The 21,412-nt window shown below is 46.6% G+C and overlaps 1 protein-coding gene and 1 long non-coding RNA gene across 5 annotated transcripts in view; one reads left to right on the top strand and one right to left on the bottom strand.

Annotated features, from left to right (window-relative positions):
• Window positions 1-10,728, top strand: part of SLC16A5 (solute carrier family 16 member 5) — a 37,549-nt gene extending 26,821 nt beyond the window's left edge. For all 4 annotated transcript variants that reach the window (XM_089771927.1, XM_025178130.3, XM_006136411.5 and 1 more), the window contains exons 3-5: window positions 1,094-1,237; window positions 2,912-3,778; window positions 9,756-10,728. In XM_089771927.1, coding sequence (XP_089628053.1) covers window positions 1,094-1,237; window positions 2,912-3,778; window positions 9,756-9,997 — 1,253 coding nt within the window. In that variant the 3' untranslated portion in view covers window positions 9,998-10,728. The remainder of the gene's footprint in view (window positions 1-1,093; window positions 1,238-2,911; window positions 3,779-9,755) is intronic.
• An 8,755-nt stretch (window positions 10,729-19,483) lies between these two features.
• On the bottom strand, window positions 19,484-21,406 carry LOC142819102 (uncharacterized). Its single transcript, XR_012896816.2, has 2 exons — window positions 21,264-21,406; window positions 19,484-20,712 (listed from the first exon to the last, which is right to left on the bottom strand). It is a non-coding gene; the product is annotated as an uncharacterized LOC142819102 (long non-coding RNA).
• Between the last annotated feature and the right edge of the window lie 6 nt (window positions 21,407-21,412).

A 21,412-nucleotide genomic window follows, 5' to 3' on the forward strand; every position in this document is an offset into this window, starting at 1 on the left:
GCATGGGAAGCAGTTTGGGGCTTTGAGTTTACAGCCAAGTGTAATAGTCTTCTGGACATCCTGGCTCTCCCTGAGCTGGCATCGCTCAGCTGTGACTGACAGGGACTCCAGGCCAAAGTCAGCCTGGGTGAAAGTGGGAAGTCTCTGAGAGCTGAGCCCACTTGCACAAGAGTTCATCTGTTCCTGGTTGGGTGGATTTTCTCCTTTTGTCTCTCAAATGCTTCATTCCATCATGTTCTCTCCTGCTTTCTCCAGACTTATCTGCTCATCCCCTTCCTTTAGTCTCCATCCTCCATCCCTTTGTCTTCTCCTCATTCTCCCCTCACCTCCACAGGTCCCTCATTCCTGCAGCACAGGAACCCTCCCTGGGCTTACCTCCGCTCCTATAGGTGACCAGAGTGCTGCAGGGAGCCAACTGGAAGCTCTGTTGGATTTGGAGCAAACCTGGTGGTGGGAGTGGAAAGGGGGTTTAGAGTAACACTGTGGACCACTCCCAGCCCCTGTGCACCCATGGAGCTTGTGGGGAGAGCCCCAGCATTGAACTGGAGACAGATTGAGATATTTGTCATTGCAAAACATTTTAAAAGCCGCAATGTCATTATTATATCTTTGTCCCAACCCCCTTCCTAGAGGCTGTAAACGGAGCTAGAGCTCTGCCCAGAGTTCATGCCCAGTGGGCACAGAAATCCAGGTCATGTTCTCCTCAAGAATGTGCCCAGAATCTATACCGTATGCACAAAGAATTCCATTTGAAGCACCTCCCCCTGCCTCCATTCAAAGAGCTTTATCCAGAATCTACCCCCTCTTGCCCAGAAACTTGGAAATCCTTTTTTTTTTTTTTGTTCTTACCCTAATGGCCAGCAGATGATCAGATCAGGGGAGTCATCTCCCTGACTGATGTAAGAGAAGCAGGAGTCTGAGGAGTCAGAAGACTTGAGTTCTGGCCCTGTGTGATGAGGGACAATCCTGGGGAAATTATATTATGCACTCAAAACAAGCAGAGCTTTGTTCCTGCACCCACCAAAGTAAAACCCAAGGCAGAACAACTTGTCCAATTGATTCCTGCCCTGATGTTTGTTTGGTTGCTTTGTAGGGCCCCTCTGCAGCGTCTTGGTGGAGCGATTTGGCTGCAGGCTCACAGTAATGCTGGGTGGCCTGCTCTGTGGAGTGGGCATGGTTGCCAGCTCCTTCTCCAAGTCCATCAACCACCTTTACGTAACAGCCGGCTTCATTACTGGTAAGTACTGACGTAGGGCATGACAAAGAAATCACTGGGGTTGGTATTTGGATGTAGCGAGAGTCCAGGGAGGAACGAGTACGTAGGTGCTTCACTCATGTGACAAGCAGGAAAGATTAGAAGAATCAGAGCCAGTGCCCTAATGAGGACAATCAGTAAATATTATAGCAAAATGCAGGACTATGTAGCACTTTAAAGACTAACAAGATGGTTTATTACATGATGAGCTTTCGTGGGCCAGACCCACTTCCTCAGATCAAATAGTGGAAGAAAATAGTCACAATCATATATACCAAAGGATACAATTAAAAAAAATGAACACATATGAAAAGGACAAATCACATTTCAGAACAGAAGAGGGATGCGGGGGGGGGGGTGGGGGAAGAAGGTAAATGTCTGTGAGTTAATGATATTAGAGGTGGGGAAAGGTAGATGTCTGTGAGCTAATGGTATTAGAGGTGATAATTGGGGAAGCTATCTTTGTAATGGGTAAGGTAGTTGGGGTCTTTGTTCAATCCCCCCGGAGTGTGTCGAATTTTAGCATGAATGACAGTTCAGAGGATTCCCTTTCAAGTGCAGATGTAAAAGGTCTTTGTAGCAGAATGCAGGTAGTTAAGTCGTTGAGACAGTGTCCTTTCTGGTTGAAATGGCAAGAAACTGTTTTTTCTTTGTGATCTTGTCTCATATCTGTTTTGTAAATTTCAGACCCTAAGTTCACTGGAACTGGAATGTTCTCCAGATAGATTGGGTGTGTCCATATTTACGTAGGGATGGAGACCCCTTTTTTCTAAGAACAAACATAATAACATGGTGGCGGTTGGGACAGAAGTAATAAAAATGGGAACTTACCAGAAGCTAGGAATGGGTGCCAGGGGATGAATCACTTGATGATTATCTGTTCTGTTCATTGCCTCTGGGGCATCTGGCATTGGCCACTGTTGGGGGACAAGATCCTGGGCTAGATGGATCTTTGGTCTAACCCAGATGGCTCTTCTTTCTCTGAGCCCCTCATGAGCCAATGCCTCAAAGTGGTGTTGTGGCGGCACAGTGCTGCTGCGGCTGCATAAGATGTAAAATGGAAGTCAAGGCCACTTCTGGGCATTAACAATCAGAGAGCAATTCTAGCCAGAGCAGGGTGTCTTAGATACATCTCAGTTTAGGTGTGTACGCTCAGCCAAAGGCTGCCTGCAGCTTCATTTAAGTGGGTGGTTCTCAAATTGTGGGTCAGGACCCCAAAGTGTGTGGGGGTGTAATGGGAACCAACACTGGTGTTAGACTCGCTAGGGCCTTGGGCCAAAGGCCAAGCCTGAGGACTTCAGTCATTGATGGCAGGGCTCATGCTCACAGACGTCCCACTTGGGGCTGAAGCCCCCGGGCTTTGGCTCTGACCCTCTGGGTAGAGTGGACTCAGCTTTGGTCCCCCCTCCTGGGGTCTTGAAGTAACTTTTGTTGTCAGAAAGGGTTAGTGGTGCAGTGACGTTTGAGAACACTAAGCTCCCATCTTGAGCTACCAAGTAGCATTTCTGCATGTGCTGTTGTACAGTGGCCATCCCACACCCCAGGAGGGGAAGTAGTGCAGGGTGGAAGAAGAGGTGCCTGGGGGTCTTTCCAGCCAAAGGCACTAAACCGGAATATAAAATACTGCCTTTTTTTTCTCTCTTTTTTTTTAAAAAGGTCTAGGATCCTGTTTTGGCTTCCAAGCAGGAGTGACTGTGCTGGGTTACTATTTTGTGCGCCGACGGGCTTTGGCCAATGCCCTTGCATCCACCGGTGCCTCCATCGGCCTCACGCTGTGGCCATTGATCTCTCAGTACTTGCTGGATGAGATGGGCTGGAGAAACACTTTCCTCATCTTTGGGGGGGTACTATTGAACTGCTGTGTCTGTGGGGCCATTATGAGACCAGTCCAGCTTGGGCCTCCTGCATCACCGCTGCAGCCCAGCCCTGGATACGAGCCAGGCAACTCGGCTGAAGATGCACAGCTGTCCAATGGAGCTACCCCTCATCAGGTGGAGACCCCACACCAGGCCAGGTTTGCTGCTTGCAGGAGGACTCTGCAGAAGTACCTGGCTTTTGATATCTTCTGCAAAAACAAAGGCTACCAGATTTACACCATTGGTGTAACTTGGATGGTGATGGGCTTCGTGCTGCCCCTCATCTACCTGGTGCCCTATGCCATCAGGAACGGGGTGGAAGAGCGCAAGGCTGCCCTCCTCATCTCCATCATCGGCTTCATCAACATCTTCATGCGCCCCATGGCTGGGCTGCTGGCAGGACTCAACATCTTCACCGGGAAGCGGACGTACCTGTTCAGCCTGGCCGTGCTGCTCAACGGGCTCAGCAATCTCATCTGTGTCATCTCAGCCGACTTCAGCGTGCTCATTCTCTACTGCCTCATCTACAGTGTGTCCATGAGCGGCGTCGGGGCGCTGATATTCCAGGTGCTGATGGACGTGGTGGAGATGGACAGGTTCTCGAGTGCCTTAGGGCTCTTCACCATCCTGGAGAGCGTCACCATCCTCCTTGGACCCCCACTCACAGGTGAGAGTGCAAAGCTGTTATTGGAGATCCACTGACATCAGGCTGGGAAAAGGACAGGGGGTATTAGGGCTCTGATGACAGACATTTGGGAATGTAATGAGGGTGGGAAGGAGGAGCTATCCAAACCCCAGGGGTTCCCAGGGCAGGGAGCACCATTAACAGGAAAGTCAGAAGGGAGTTAGCAGCCCTGATTCACTGGCAGTTTAAGGGCTCAGATCATGCTCTGTAAGCACCTGTGTCGGGAACAAAAGACTGATAATAAAGGGCTGCTCAGTCTGGCACACAAAGAGGTCACATGATGCAATGTCTGGGATTTGAAGCTAGATAAATCAGACTGGAAAATGCAGTATAAATTGACAGTGAGGATTATTATCCCTGGAAACAATTTACTCAACATCCCTCTTCATAGTCATCGGAGTTATTTGTTGTGTTATACTGCAACTGTTTATGCAGAAAGAACAGACACCAACAAAGACTCCAGGTGGTGGTAAGCCCCTCTAGTAAAGTGACAGTCCACCCTAGGTGCCTTATCAGTCCACCCTAGGTGGAGTGCCAGCCTGCCTCCACCCTAGTATCCCTGCCCCATCAGTGTAATATCCTGAGTTGCAACCCAGCAAATAACTCAAACGGCTGACTGTCAAGAGGAAAACTTGGTACTGACTGTGAATCAGGGTCTGACTCCCTGACTCAGCAGGAGCTGGGGATGCTCAGGACTAGGGATGCGATAGTGTACACATTTAAACACACACAAGCCCCTCCACCCCCCTACTGCCTCTGTGTCAGAGGCAGCAGTGTGGGGGGAGGGGGAGCAGGGGCTTGTGGGGAGCTGGCTTGCACAGGGGGTGGGAGGGAAGAGGGGAGGCAGGTTGCTCCACAGAGCCGGTTTTCACTGGGAGCCAGCTTAAAAGCCACCAGCATACTGCTGCTTAGAGCTGGAATTTAATCCCCTGAACAGGTTGCCCCACCTGAAAGATCCCCAGCCAATGGCTAGCGCAGAGTAGGATGATGTGGGACTGGAGAGACTTTGGATAGGATATGCTAGACACAGAAAAATCAAGAGTTGACAGTCAGTGCACTAATGCTCCTATGAGCCTCATGCCCCATGCCTTACAAGTCACCTAATGCTGGTGAAATGCCAGCCTGTCTCCACCCAGGCTTATCAGGATGCGTTTCTCTCTTCCCTTTACATATATGGCACATCATGTACAGTGGGGAATGACACAGCACAAGTGCAGCTCCAGCTATAAAGGCCAGGAACACAGCCTTCTATCGTGCATTCAGCAAGATAGGCCTGCAAACTCTGGGGCCATTATATCATCCCCTGATAGACATATACAGGAGAGCTATCTCCCAGGAGTGTTCTGAGATGTATGGCATTAATGTTCATTCTTTGTTTTGAGATCTTCTGGTGGGAGGTGTTGCGGCAGGGCACAGCTTTATTACTGTTTGTAAAACAGTACAAATATATTTACTTTGTGCTCTTTACCTTTGTACTTCTACTTTACACCAGTGCAAAGAGAGTTTTACAAAGGGTGCCATTAATTAAGATGTTTACATTTAATGCATGCAAGCTATGAATGTTACTGCAGAATTCTTCCCCCCCCCCCCCCACAAGCCTATAAGAAACATCATACATACCAGCTGAATTCTACCTGATTTAAGTATTTTTCTTTCCATCTCTAGCTACTGGGAAGGTTAATTATTTGTACATGATAAATAAGGTAATAACAAAATGTTTTTTAAGTACGTCAAAAGCAGGAAGCCTGCTAAACAACCAGTAGGGACCCCGGACAATCAAGATACAAAAGGAGCACTTAAAGACAATAAGTCATTGCAGAGAAACTAAATGAATTCTTTGCTTCAGTCTTCATGGCTGAGGATGTTAGGGAGATTCCCATACCTGACCTGTCCTATGTAGGTGACAGATCTGAGGAATTGTCACAGATTGAAGTGTCATTAGAGGAGGTTTGGGAATTAATTGATAAACTTAACAATAACAAGTCACCAGGACCAGATGGCATTCACCCAAGAGTTCTGAAAGAACTCAAATGTGAAATTGCAGACCTATTAACTATGGTTTGTAACCTATCCTTTAAATCAGCTTTTGTACCCAATGACTGGAAGATAGCTAATGTAACGCCAATATTTAAAAAGGGCTCTAGAGGCGATCCCGGTAATTACAGTCTGGTAAATCTAATGTCGGAACTGGGCAAATTAGTTGAAACAATAGTAAAGAATAAAATTGTCAGACGCATAGAAGAACATAATTTGTTGGGGAAAAGTCAACATGGTTTCTATAAAGGGAAATCATGTTTTACTAATATATTAGAGTTCTTTGAGGGGATTAACACACATGTGGACAAGGGGGATCCAGTGGAGATAGTGTACTTAGATTTCCAGAAAGCCTTTGACAAGGTCCCTCACCAAAGGCTCTTAAATAAATTAAGTTGTCATGGGATAAGAGGGAAGATCCTTTCATGGATTGAGAACTGGTTAAAAGACAGGAAACAAAGGGTAGGAATAAATGGTAAATTTTCAGAATGGAAAGAGGTAACTAGTGGTGTTCCCCAACGGTGAGTCTGAGGACCAATTCTATTCAAGTTATTCATAAATGTTCTGGAGAAAGGAGTAAACAATGAGGTGGCAAAGTTTGCAGACGACACTAAACTGCTCAAGATAGATAAGACCAAAGCAGACTGTGAAGAACTTCAAAAAAATCTCACAAAACTAAGTGATTGGGCAACAAAATGGCAAATGAAATTTAATGTGGATAAATGTAAAGTAATGCACATTGGAAAAAATAACCCCAACTATACATACAATATGATAGGGGCTAATTTAGCTGCAACTGATCAGGAAAGAGATCTTGGAGTCATTGTGGATAGTTCTCTGAAGACACTGCAGTGTGCAGTGGCAGTCAAAAAAGCAAACAGGATGTTAGGAATCATTAAAAAAGGGATAGGCTACGTCTACACTGGCACCTTCTTGCGTGAAAACAGCCGCTCTTGCGCAAAAACATGCTGCCTGTCTTCACTGGCCACGTGTTCTTGCGTAAGTAAACTGACTTTGTACTGTAGAAAATCAGGGCTTCGTACGCAAGAACTCTGATGCTCCCTCTCAGGAATAAGCCCTCTTGCGCAAGAGCTCTTCCAAAAGAGGCCAGTGTAGACAGGCAACATGAATTTCTTGCGCAAGAAGCCCCTATGGTTAAAATGGCCATCAGAGCTTTCTTGCGCAAGAGAGTGTCTACACTGGCATGGATGCTCTTGCGCAAAAGCACATGCCAGTGTAGACGCTCTCTCGTGGAAGAGTTTTTGCACAAGAACTCTTCCGCAAAAGAGTTTTTGCGTGAGAACGTGCCAGTGTAGACACAGCCATAGAGAATAAGACGGAGAATATCTTATTGCCCTTATATAAATCCATGGTATGCCCACATCTGGAATACTGTGTATCCTCATCTAAAAATAGATATACTGGCATTAGAAAAAGTTCAGAGAAGGGCAACTAAAATGATTAGGGGTTTGCAACAGGTCCCATATTAGGAGAGATTAAAGAGACTAGGACTTTTCAGCTTGGAAAAAAGGAGAGTAAGGGGGGATTTGATACAGATCTATAAAATCATGATTGGTGTGGAGAAAGCGAATAAGGAAAAGTTATGTACTTGTTCCCATAATATAAGAACTAAGGGCCACCAAATGAAATTAGTGGGCAGCAGGTTTAAAACAAATAAAAGGAAGTTTTTTTCACATAGCGCACAGTCAACCTGTGGAACTCCTTGCCTGAGGAGGTTGTGAAGGCTAGGACTATAACAAGGTTTAAAAGAGAATTAGATAAATTAATGGAGGTTAAGTCCATTGATGGCTATTAGCCACAATGGGTAAGGAATGGTGTTTATCAGAGGGTGGAGATGGATGGCAGGAGAGAGATCGCTTGATCATTATCTGTACAGTTCACTCCCTTTGGGGCACCTGGCATTGGTCACTGTCGGCAGAAAGGATACTGGTCTGGATGAAGCTTTGATCTGACCTTGTATGGCCATTCTTAGGTTCTTGTAAATATCAACATTTTCAGGTCAGCATTGCTCTCAGCCCTTCAAGGCTTTGTATTTTTACAGCACTTTAAGAGCATTCATTAGCTAATATCTGTTCCTCTGAAGGTTTTCCCCCATCTTCACCACACGGGGAATTTTAAAATGTTTTCAGCATTGAAAACAAATTGATTGGTACAAATTGTTCTGTTATTTGCTTAGTCCTCTTATATCAGATTTTACATGACAACACATTCCAATCTTTGGTGACTATCAGCAGCAAGGGTTCAAGGCCCATGGCTGCTGAAACAAAACAAATAAATGAATTGCATGAGCTGTAAACTCGGTCTCCTCCCCCCCCCCCCACACTTAATTACTGACTTGGTCTCTTGTGGAGCAAACATTGGTGGAAACAGGAGAAAGCACAGCTATGCTTTCTTTCAAGTCCTAAGGCCACACAAAGAGTTTAACCCACATGTATTGAGCATTGGCCTGATTCCGACAAGAAGCAGACCCCGCCTTTTGGGGACTATTTCAAAGCAATATTTTTTATAAGTGCTATTTCAGGTGAAAAAAATGCAAATGGCAGTAGCCATGACATCACATCCTTATGTGAGGTTCCAAAGAGGATGGAGAGAGGCTGTTCTCAGTAGTGACAGATGGCAGAACAAGGAGCAATGGTCTCAAGTTGTGGTGGGAGAGGTCCAGATTGAATATTAGGAAAAACTATTTTACTAGAAGGGTAGTGAAGCATTGGAATGGGTTACCTAGGGAAGTAGTGGAGTCTCCATCCCTAGAGGTATTTAAGTCTCGGCTTGACAAAGCCCTGGCCGGGTTGATTTAGATGGGATTGGTCCTGCCTAGAGCGGGGGGCTGGACTTGATGACCTTCTGGGGTCTCTTCCAGTTCTATGATTCTATGATAAGGGGATGGTTGGATGAAATAACATGATCTTGGTAACTAATTGACCATTCATTATCAGTTGGAAATAGGTCAATGGAGGGATGATAGGAGTTGCTATAGGGAACTTTCTGGGTGTCTGGCTGGTGAGTCTTGCCCACATGCTCAGGGTTTAGCTGATCACCATATTTGGGGTCGGGAAGGAATTTTCCTCCAGGGTAGATTGGCAGAGGCCCTGGAGGTTTTTCGCCTTCCTCTGTAGCATTGGGCACAGATCACAGCTGAAGGACTGTCTGCATGTTGGGTCCTTCAAAGTATTTGAAGGCTTCAATATCTGAGATATAGGTGAGAGGATTATTCTAAGAGGGGTGGTTGAGATTCTGTGGCCTGCACTGTGCAGGGGGTCAGACTAGATGATCATAATGGTCCCTTCTGACCTTAAAGTCTATGAATCTATGAATCTATGCACTCATTTCTTCATTATTCCTCCTCCCCAACAAGATATCTACCGTGCACCTAGAAGCATGCCTTCCAGCCTGGGCAGACAGACTCACGCAGATCAGCTCAAGATAGTGCATTGAAAAACAGCAGCATGGTGGTTTCAGCACTGGCGGAGGCTTGCACAAAGCTCCTGAGCTTGGACCCACCTGGCCCCAAGTCTGACTTCAGATGGCTAAGCAGAGCCTCTGCCAGTTCTAGGCCACTGTATTCGTGCTAAGTTGAGCTGAGATGCTCGAATCTGTGTAGGCAGGCTTGTTCCCAGCTGCAGTGTAATCAGTCTGTGGGGGAGTGTCTACATCAGCTTTTAGTACCCAATTGCATTCTGCTTGGATAAGATATCACCACTTTGCCCTACCATGCTAGGTAGCTCTTGTGTGTGCTATTAAACAGCTGCTTTGCTCCACTTCAGAGGCAACTGTATTTCAGTGACCTGAGTGCTGCTTATGCAGCAGTTTCTGAACTGCCCTGGATCCCTTGGGACTGTGTCAAAGTAAGATACTATTCTTTGGTGCGCAACTTTGCTCTGGCTGAGCTCTGTTTCTATTTCAGGTCTTCTGGTGGATATAACTGGCCAGTTCAGTTATGTCTTTTATGCCTCCAGCTTCTTCATGGTGTCAGCTGCGCTCTTCATGGGTTTCAGTTTCTATGCTTTGGACAGTAAGAACAAACTGAAAGAAGCTCCAAAGCTAGCCACCAATAACCCCACCGGATACCAATACACTGAAGTGCCAACTAACCAAGAGCCTGAAAAACAAGCCCCTCCTGCAGTCATGTACATCACAAGCATCTGAACGAAGAGGAACCCATAGAATTCTGTGGCCCGCAACGCAACGAGTAGTGTAACTGGAGATGGGGGGAGGAGGGAGGAAGGGAATGCCTCCTTTCCACAGTAACCCATCTGTGTCTTGCAGTGAGCATCTACTCAGCAATGCTGCTTCAGACTTTAGGTGGAAGATCCAGATCAGAGTCAGAGCCCAGAGCCTCAAACCAGCAAGAAAGCCAAAGAACAAGGAGCACTTCTTATATCAGGTGCAAGGCCCTAAGGCAAGGATAGTTCTGTGACTTACCATGCGTTACTTTAAGCTACTAGAATTAAATTGACAGTGACTTTTAAAAAAAGACTCTATATTGCTTATATATTTCAGTTTTTAAGACTGGAAAAAGATTTATTAGGTTATGCACTACAATGGTTCCTGACACAGAAGCATCTATCAGCCTTGGAAGAGATAAGTACCGCTGAATTGCCTTGTTTGGACATGCCAACCTAGCAAAGATTAATCTCACAGTGAAGTCAGCTGGGTGCCTCCCCCACAGGGGCAGGGAAACCCCTTTCCTAGAGGATGTTTTGCTGCTTTCTCCCATCTGTATGGAATATTACATGGGTTGTAGAAGCTGGGCTAGCACCTGCAATCAGTTGCACTTAGGTCAAAATGAATCTTTTACAAACTAGTAATCATTCCTGCATTTCAAGGACATTTCCAGGGACACACAGCTTTAAATTCAAAGCCCCAATAAAACTGAACGGACTCAAAGTGCCTGCATTTTATAGCTTGTGCCATGTTTTAAGCGCTCTCCTCTTCATCTTTACCAAGGTGTGCTGCAAGAATCTGACAGTTCATGGCCAATGTAAATGCACTAAAAAACAGGGTGAATGAGGGGCAAATACAGTGATGGACATTTATTTTCTTTCCAGCACTAGTCCAGGGCTAGTACTTTGAAAAATGTACTGAGCCTGAAAGCAATTTCAGTAGTCTACATGTAGGGCCAAATTCAGTTAGGGTAAGGGAGACTCTTGCACTTAGAAGATCAGATCCTCATTTTATGTACATTTGTGTAGCTCCTCATCCAGACTCTGACTTAATTACACCCATTTTCCAATATAAAAGGGAGTCTACCCTATGGTCATTTAAATGGCAAAGAGTCAGAAGAAAGTAGGGGGTACATTTAGTTTTACTTACACATTCTCACACACCCCTGTTAGTGACCTTTCTTACTATATTCCTTTTCTGTGGCCTTAGCATATGAGTTTTACTAGTTTGAACTCCCTTTGGTCCCTTAGGGTATGTATAGACTACATGGCTCCGTTGACAGAGCCATGTAGATGAGTTTACTAGACATAGGAAAATGAAGCAGTGATTTAAATAATCGCCGCTTCATTTACATCAAAATGGCCGCCACGCTGTGCCGATCAGCTGTTTGATGGCACAGCAAGGCAGACTGGACGCGAGGCGGTCGACAAGCAAAGTCTTTGTCAACCGCTCTGGTATGAGGTTTACCGGAGCGATCGACAAAGGCTTCCCTCGTCGACCATGGCGCGTCCAGACTGCCCCGCTATGCCGCCAAACAGCTGATCGGCACAGTGCAGCGGCCATTTTGATGTAAATGAAGCGGCGATTATTTAAATCGCCGCTTCATTTTCCTATGTCTAGTAAACTCATCTACATGGCTCTGTCAACAGAGCCATGTAGTCTAGACTTACCCTTAGTGAACAAAAGTGAGAGATGAGGGGGGAAACTAAATGAGGGTGTAAGTTACATGGTGGTAAATGGGTGTGCCTCTATATGAAGGAAAAGAGGACTAAGGGACCTCTAAGATGGTGTGTAACATGAAAGAAACTACCATTTTGCCAGCTTAGGCTCGTCTCTGGATGTGGCCCAGGATAACAGCTATCATAATGCACTTAATATGCATTTTTCCTTTTATTCTGCTTCAGTTCTGAAATAACTGTAACAGCAGATCTCTCACAGAACATTAAAGGTGAAGACTGTTGCTTTAAACCCCTTGAAAGATGGGAGTTTAAAATGCTATCAGAAAGTAAAAACACTGGCTTTAGTGATTGCCAAGATAACAGATACTGAAGTCATGTCACAATTCAGATAAAAAAACAGCTGCTTAGTTGGAATGATGTGATGAGGTCCCAGCCTGACAAGCCTAGAAGCAAATGCATCAAACCACGAGAAAGCTGAGCCTCTATGCTCTCCAGACAATAAAGACATTCATATCTAACCACCATGGTTTATTAGGATCCCACAATCTAGCAGTGCCTCTTTTGACAACGGCCTCACCCATTTTGCCTTTCTTTGTCACCAATATACTTAAATAAGATTAGCTGGAAGATGTTTATGTGTAGCCACGTACATTTAAAGAAATGTCTTATCTCAAGTCATATGTATTTAGTAACTTTTACATAAAGCCTAAATGGCTAGTAACCACAAAGCAAACTGGGATTTGGTTTTACACAAGCACTCTCTGATCCTTAAGTAAACGTGCAGTTTTTCTATTGTGTGAGAACAAACCAGTGAGAAGGGTCTATGGCTGAGACCTGTTCAAGCTTTTGTGAATAAAGGAGCTAGGCAGCAACACGTGTGGGTTTTTTTACATGATCTGTACATTTTACATTCAATTCAATGGTTTGTTTTTCCTGTTGCTCCTTCCTAACCTTTTCTTCTCCCAGTGAGGTGGAGTCAACTGATCTCTGCTTACCTCAAGGTCGTCTGTTGTTATGAATGACCTAGCCAAGGAGGACAGGATGTGGACTAGGGTTGCAAGATGGTTGAAACAAAAATACCGAATACCGCCCCCTCCCCCCCCAAAAAACACCAAGAAAATATTCTGTTGAAGGAAAAAAAAGGGGGGGGGGGGAGAGACCAAAGTTGTTGAGCAAAAAAAAAACACTCCAAGAACTTGGGGGCTGGAGGGAGGCAAGTTGCTTCTCAGTTTAAATCTCTGTGATAATCACAGGGATAGGATCACTGCTAGGGGTTACCAGGTAGTCATTTAAAAAAAAAAAACGGACACACTTCATGGGGGAAGGGAGGGGAGAAGGACCAGCCAGGAAGGGGGCGATGCTGGCCAGGAAGGGAGGGGGCCTGGAAACAGCTAACAGGGGGGCAACGGGGCTGGCTGGGGGAGATGGGGGGGCCAACGGGAAGCAGGGCTGGTCGTGGTGGGGGGGGGTTGGGTGGAACGGGGATGGCCGCAGGATATTGGGGGAGGGGGACTGGCCAGGAGGGGGGCAGGGCTGTCCGGGAGGAAGGGGGTGGGAAGCTCAGCTGGGGGGGATCGGGGGCTGCAAGACTGGCCGGGAGGAAGGGGGGGCAGGAAGCAGAGCGGGCGGGGGGGGGGAGGTGCAGTAGTGCTGGCCAGGGGAGATCAGGAAGAGGAACAGGCCGGCAGGAAGCAGAGCTGGGGAGCGGGGAGCGGGGGCCTGGCCGGGAGGAAGGGAAAGCGGGAAGCAGAGCTGGCGGGGGGAGGCGGAGGTACAGTGGTGCTGGCCGGGAGAGATAAGGAAGAGGAACAGGTTGGCGGGAAGCAGAGCTGGGGGGCGGTGCAGGGGGGCTGGCCGGGGAAGATCAGGAGAGGAAATGGGGGAGAACCGGCTGGCCGGGAAGGGGGGGGTGAGCAAATTGGCCGGCGGGGAGTGGGACTGACCTGAGCACTTGCTGCCTGTCCCGCGCAGGCTCCCAGCAATGCACAAGCAAGGAGGAGGCTTCCCCTCTTCCTCACACTCAACTGAGGGCTCCCGGTGGCAATCGCGGCCCCGCCTCCCAGCTGGGACTCCTAGTCGCTCCCCACGCCCCTGCCAGGCTTCCGTCTGGTGCGCAGCCAGAAAAATCAGAAAATACCGGACATTGCACATGTCTGGTATTTTCTAATTATTTTTTTTTTACCGGACAGAGCGCGCAAATACCGGACACCTGGCAACCCTAATGTGGACCCATCCAAATTGCTCCTAATCTAAACAAAACAGTGACCTGAAGGAGCAAAGAAAGGCATCTCCCTCCCTTTCAAGAGGTGATTACTGCATCTTCAGTGCTACTAGTCATGGCTCACTCAAACCAGGGAACAAGTAGTATGATGCATGCTGCTCATCACGTGGTAAAGAAAATGATTAACACATTTCACAAAGACAGAAAACTGACAGAGATTACTTCTTCCATTACTGAAAAGAAACTTGGGGCAGGACGTTAACAGAGACCCAAGCAGCAACGTTACACAACAGTTTAGGGCAGAGAGTAAAGATACTTTTATCCAGAAACAGGCGTGGGGCATTTTGTTTTACTACTCCGACATTATGGGGGCAGTGCTCTGGTTTTTATTTATATTGACTTTCATGCAAGCTGAGACATTGCTCTGATAAGGAAAAAAACTGGTTTATGTTGACATCTCCCAGGTTAAATAGCTCTTAGGGAGGTGGTGTTGGATTCTTGCTTTCTTGTAATATAAAATAGTGAATGTCTCCAGCCAGATCACTGATTTCCGGCCAATGGGAACTGCAAGGATTGTACTTGGGGCAGAGGCAGTGAAGGAGATCCCTCTCCCTCTGAAGGGGCACACCATGCAGACACACACACACACACTTGCCCCAACAGCTAACAGCTTTGAGTGGCATGGGGGGCACTGGCAGACAGAGAGCCAACCTGAGGGTTCTGCTGGGAGCCACCTACAGTAAGCACCTCCTAGCCAGAGTTTCCACCTGGCACCCCACTCCTATTGCACCCCCCTTCTTTGCCACAGGTCACAACCCCCTTCCCATACTCCATCCTCCACTTCATTGCTTACCCCACACTCCTGCACCCCAATCCCCACCTGAAGCCCCTTCTGCAACCAACCTCCATCACAGACCCCACACCCATCCATTAATGTCATAGAAAAGTACAGCCCATGAACATTTACCAAATATTTGGATTGGCCCCCCTCCTCAAAAATTATTGACCACCCTGACCTACACTATAATCTCCTCTGGGCTGGGTCCTTGTATTTATTCATAAAAGGCCATGCAATAGGTATAATAATAAAATTCCTCCTTGGAGTGACACAGCAGAACCGAGAGATTAGAACACACAATCCCAGAGGGCCTTGAGGTCATAAGAAAATAAGGTAACAAAGGTTTCTTTCATTAGATTTAAAGTCACTCAACTATGCAATGTAGCCACAGCTTAACCTCCCCCGAAGCACAACTGATTTCTACAGACTTCCTAAAGAGAGGAAAATAAAATCAGTTTTAATTATGTTGACACTACTACTACCTTAGCCTGGTTATAACCAACATAGTACTGATGGAGCAGGGAAATTATCTAAAAGTAAATCCGGGCCCCCCAGCATCCTGATCCCATTGTGACTACAGGTCCCACCCACTCTTACAGGCTCAGCACTTTTGCAATAAGCCTGTTTGTTTATTGCTATGACATACAGATCAGGAGTTCAGTCTTCAGAATATTTCAGGATTATGAGCAATTTATATAGATTTTATATGTTTACTCATAGTTGTAACATCTTATATAGATGTTACAACTATATGTAAACAGTCAGCACAAAGTGTCAGAGACACATGTTCATGAAGAACCACTCTGCACTAGCTCAAGCTGACAAATTATCTTCAAGGATAACCAAGTCAAGCTCCAGATGGGGACCCATTTTGACAATTCAGGAAGACTTAGTGACCCAGAGCAATTCAAAAAAATGTGTGAATGGCTCCTTAAGAGCCACCTGGGGAGACACCTGGCGACCCTTTTAAAATGTAATGGCGACCCATATTTCCTGCTCCAAGATAACCTGAAGGTGCTAAGCACCAGGATTGCCTTGAAAAGGGTCTTGTCACAGGATACTACTGTGGCCTGTGAATTCCCTACCATAGTTGCTATGTAAACCTCACAAGACTCACAATTAAACCCACTTTCATGCTGCTTCTTATTAAATGCAAAAAGCGGTCACACCTTCTGGCCATCTTGGGTTTATGCTGAAGCAAGACTACAACCAGAAGGAACAGAGGTAACAGGACTCAAAAAGACAAAGATGGGCTTCTCCTCCTGAAATGAATGGTGGTTTGTCTTTTCCCCCCTAAATCATCTCTCACTTCCTGTCTTCCTCCACCTCCATCTTTCTCCCCAATTCATAAACTTCTCTCCTCCCCACCTCCTGCCTGCATTCATACACTGACTAGTTCCCCTGCCCTTAGTGGTCCCCCCAGGTCTTTATAAATGTGTTGGGCTTGAAAATACAACTATTACCTTAAGGACACAAGCCTAGTGAACACTAGAAAAAGGCTTGCTGGTATACAGTACTAGCAAATCCTTTTAGTGCCAATGGTACTTATACCACCAAACGAGTGCTTTTGTTCGTGTGCCTTATACCAGTTCCCTGAGTGAAATAAGATATACTGGCAAAACGCTGGTATAACTGCTGGTTATAGAGGAGATACGTGCTGACATAAAAGTGTTATACAAAAAAAAAAATACATGCCACTACACAACACTGCTACACTGGCAAGTTTCTAATACAAGCCTGGCCTATGCCTACAAGCCTGGGTAAAAATATCTGCACTTTCACACAAACAAGCAAACCCTGTAATTTTAAAGTGCTGAATTTAATTGTAGCAGCATCAACCTATTTAATCTGTACATTCAGATTACAAGGATAAGGCCATGTCTACACTACGAAGTTAGATCAAATTGATTAAGGTTTATTTTTTAGCACCCAATTTTGTAAAGTTAAAAGCGCATGTCCTCACTGTGCAAAGCGATGCATACTGGAATGGCGTACCGTCTCCTATTTTCCCAGCCCACAGAAAAGGAATGGGATTTCCCCAGCGCCTGGTTTCCTGGGGCGGCTCAGTTCCTGACGGAAGCCTGCTCCAGACATGTGGCGGGGTTTTTTTCTAGCTCCCAGTGTGGCGCTGCGGCTCTTAAAAGGGGTTGCGACCGCATTTCCGCCCCAAGCATGTTTTTTTTTCCCCTCAACATGTTTGCCCCAGAGTACCGGCACATTTTTCTTACCAAAAAAAAGCACTGGTAGCTATCCCATACTTCCATCCACCCCTTTGCATTCTGGGTTAGGCTCCCAGTGACTGATCGAGCAAAAATATTGCAGCAGATATTTTTGGGTACGTTTTGTCAACCTCCTATATTGCACTTATCTCTCCCCCCTCCTCCCCCACTTGAAAACAACGGCAAAGCATCTTTTTGTGCCCTTTTTCACCCTTCTTATCCATGCAGATGCCGTAACAGAATAAGCATGGATCCTGTTCAACTTCCAACTGCTGTGGCAAATGTTGCAAACACCTTGTGCGTTATGCTGCAGTACGTCCAGAGCCTAGCCAGGAACCACCAGAGCGAGGAAGAATGTGAGGAGGCCATGAACATAGACACGCATGAAATCACTGAGTGGAGCAATTGGCATATGCTGGCAGCAGTTGATCCTGCTGTCACAGTGAAATGCTGGTTCTGGTCCCAGGAGACAAGCACAGACTGGAAGGACCACAGTTATGTATCTATGGGATGATGAGCAGTGGCTGCAAAACTTTCACATGTATAAGACTACTTTCATGGGACTTTGCAAATTGCTTTCCCCTACCCTGAAGCACAGCAATAACCAGAATGAGACCTGCTCTGACAGTTAAGAAGTGAGTACAATAGCCCTGTGGAAGCTTGCACCTATTGTTCCTTCTAACCTGAGCACTTGGGCAGGAGCCCAGGGCTATGTCTATACTACGGGGCTTTATTGGAAGAAGGTACGCACATTGCGCTCCACAATGTGCGTACCTTTTTCCGATAGTTTTTCGGAAGAGGCTTTTCCGAAATTTGGCCCATCTACACTGGGTCAAATTTTGGAAAAAATGTCTTTTGGAAGAGCCCTTTTTTTCTCGTGGGAGGAGGAAGACAGGGCTTCCGAAAGCGCATGTTTGCTCTTCTTCTTCTTCAAAAAAAAATGCAGTATCCCAGAAAAACTCCGTAGTCTAGACATAGGCCAGGAGAAATTAAAATGCTACCCAGCTGATTAGCAGAGTACTCACAGCCAGCAGCAGATGGAGAATGTGTTTCTACTGGTAGTGCACATCCATGCATGCCTCAGTGTACATAAAATTTATTCTGATCACAGATGGAAAAAATTAGAGAGAACATTGCTTGCAACACTGTCAGTTGGGAATGAATTTGGAGTGGGTAAATCTACATTGGAGGCTGCTGTGACCCAAATAACTAAGGCAATCAAAATACCCTTCAGCTAGGAAGGATAGTGACTCTGGGAAATGTGCAGGACATAGTAGATGGCTTGCCACAATGGGGATCCCTTTAGTGGAGTGATAAATGGAACACATATCCCTACCTTGGCACCCAACCATCTTGCAAAGGAGTACATAAACCACAAAGGGTACTTCTCGATGGTACTGCAGGCACTAGTGCATCACAAAGGCTATTTCACCGACATCAACATGGGATGGTCGTGAAAAATGCATGACACGTGCAGCTTTAGGAACTCTAGTCTTGTCAGAAAGTTGCAAGATGGAACTTTCTCCCCAGACCAAAATATTACCATTGAAGATGTTGAAATGTTTCTTTGGATGTTGACTTCCTTCATGGCTCATGAAGCCGTACACAGGCAGCCTGGAGAGCAGTAAGGAGTAGTTCAACTACAGGCTGAGCAAATGCAGAAAAGTGACAGAATGTGGTTTTGAACATTTGAAGGAAACGTTTCACAATTTACTGACTGACAGCAAAAGCAACATTCCCATTGATGTAGCAACTTTCTGTGTAGTCCACAATATCTGTGAAAGTAAAGGGGGGAAATTTTTCCGGTGGGATGGGAGGGTTGAGGCAGATCTCATTCCCCTGGTTTCTGGCTGTTCATAATTAAAGGTTAGGTGAATACATAAAGGAGCAGTGAGAATCATAGAGGCTTTGAAAGCTAGTTTTGTGAATGACAAGACAGCAACATGAGTCATGTATGTTGCTCTTAATAAGGTACCCACTGAATTAAGTGTGTTGGCCTGTAAACCATCCCCCCATGTCAAATTTACCATTACTCCTCTTGCCAAAGAGGAGTTCAGAAATCAACTTTAACAGCCTTTAAAGTCAACAGAATGGGGTTGGTGTTTAGAAAATAGACCTAACATAGCTAAAAAAAAAATTAAGGAGATATACCTCTCTCATAGAACTGGACGGGTCCTTGAAAAGTCATTGAGTCCAGTCCCCTGCCTTCACAGCAGGACCACAAACCCTCCCTAGGTTCGACCTAAACTCGGGGGCTACGTCTACACTGGCCCCTTTTCCGAAAGGGGCATGCTAATTTCACAGGTCGTAATAGGGAAATCCGCGGGGGATTTAAATATCCCCCGCGGCATTTAAATAAAAATGTCCGCCGTTTTTTTCCGGCTTTTAGAAAAGCCGGAAAAGAGCGTCTACATTGGCCCCGATCCTCTGGAAAAAAGCCCTTTTCCGGAGGATCTCTTATTCTTACTTTGATATTCAGGCCCTTCCTAGAGCGCAAAAAAAAATTCCTGCTTTAAAACCCATTGTTTTTTATTACAGGAAGAGTTAAACAAATACCATAATGTGTATTTACATCTGTAATTTCAAGGGAGAGTGGTCCCTTCATATTTCAGCACAAAATCCAGGGAAGAAAACATTTCAATCAACAATACAAAGCCTGCTGTGAATACCACACAAAGCAATAACAAATGGGATGCACTTAGGGATCAGTCATTTTATGCTTAAAATTAAGCTCTTCAATCACTCTTAAGGATGATTTATCAGACAAAAGCTGTAGCTAAAGTCTTATTTGGTAGTGTGCAACACTATCATGGCAGAAACAACAGATTACAAAAATCACTTTAGATAAGATATAAAATGTTACATCAGAGAGATCCAGATTTCTAGACACTTCTCACCTTAAGTGACAATAAACTCAGGTATATTGTCACCTGTCAATTATTTTAGCACTTATAGCACCATTCATCCATGGATCTCAAAATGCTTCATACAAGCGGGCAAGCACTGTTACCCCACTTTACAGCTAGGAAAGCTGAGGCACAGAGGGTGTTTCTTGATTAAGCAGCGTGGTCAAGTTCAGATCACGCTTGGTAAATACAAGTTAGCAAAACCTGACCTTCTTTCCCCTAGAATAGATGCAGGATACCATCTTCTAGGCCGCAATTTGATTAGCTAAATATGTCTAAACTAGGAAAAGGGTCTAATTTAAGTTAGGCTCGGCTAACATATTAGCTAAGTTCAATCTAAACTCAACTGCTTTTCCCAGTGAAGACAACCCCAGAGAAGCTGAATGACAGTGACTCGTCCAACATCACACAATGCAATTCACTGGCAGAGCTAGGACTTGAACTTGTCCCAGACTGCCAGAGCCCTGATCTGACTAGTAGATCACAATACCAACACGGGGATTTCTGAAGCCATCACTCATGCATATCAAGCAAGTTGGGGGAGGAAACTCCAGCCAATATCCCTGCCAAGCCGATGGAAGCTTCACTCAGTCTGTGCGCACTGTGTGCCATGTGCAAGAGTTGTATATATTCTTCACTTCCCAACACAGCTCCCCATCCCTACTGAAGGGGTGAGCTGGGCTCCCTGGAGCCCTCTCAGCCTAGGAGGAAGCTTTCCTCTCTGCCAGCTCAGCCAGCTGCTTCTGGCGCCTCTGCAACACCTCTTGACGCATCTTCTCATGGTGCTCGTGCTCCCTGGCACGGAGCTCCTCCACCTCAGGGAAGAAGCGGTGCCTGAGACAGAGAAAGACAGTAACTGCAGTGCACTGAGCCCCCCCTGAAACTTCCCAGTTCCTCTTACTCACCTGAATCCCCCTCCAAAGCCCTGCCAGACATGTCCCCCAATGTTCCCCCAAGACCTTCTGGCCAGGTTCCCACAAGATCTTCCAACCAAGGGCCCCCAGAACCTCCCCCACCCAGATGAGCCCCCCCAAGGTCTGCCGGCCAAGGCCCCCAGTGTCCCCCCACTCAGATGAGCCCCCCCAGCCAAAGCCCCCAGATTCCCCCAAAGATGAGCCCCCCAAGCTCTGCCGGCCAAGACCCCTAGTGTCCCCCCCCCCCACCCCAGATGAGCCCCCCCAGCCAAAGTCCCCAAGACCCCTAGTGTCCCCCCCAGATGAACCCCCCCAAGCTCTGCCGGCCAAGGCCCCCAGTGTCCCCCCACTCAGATGAGCCCCCCCAGCCAAAGCCCCCAGGGTCCCCCCCAGATGAGCCCCCCAAGCTCTGCCGGCCAAGGCCCCCAGGGTCCCCCCCAGCTGAGCCCTACCACCCAAAGCCCCCCCCACCTGTGCACGAAGGCGGCGGCCAGCGCACACAGGATGCTGCCGAAGAGGAGGGGCTTCGCCAGCCGCTTCCGCGCCGACATACGACCCATAGCGGAACACAAACAGGACCCCCGCCCCCACCCTCCTCATACGTCACGTCCGGCCGCTCT

Source organism: Pelodiscus sinensis, chromosome 20 (assembly GCF_052426305.1).
Source record: "Pelodiscus sinensis isolate ZL-2025 chromosome 20, ASM5242630v1, whole genome shotgun sequence".
In the NCBI taxonomy this organism is placed as follows: Eukaryota; Metazoa; Chordata; order Testudines; family Trionychidae; genus Pelodiscus; species Pelodiscus sinensis.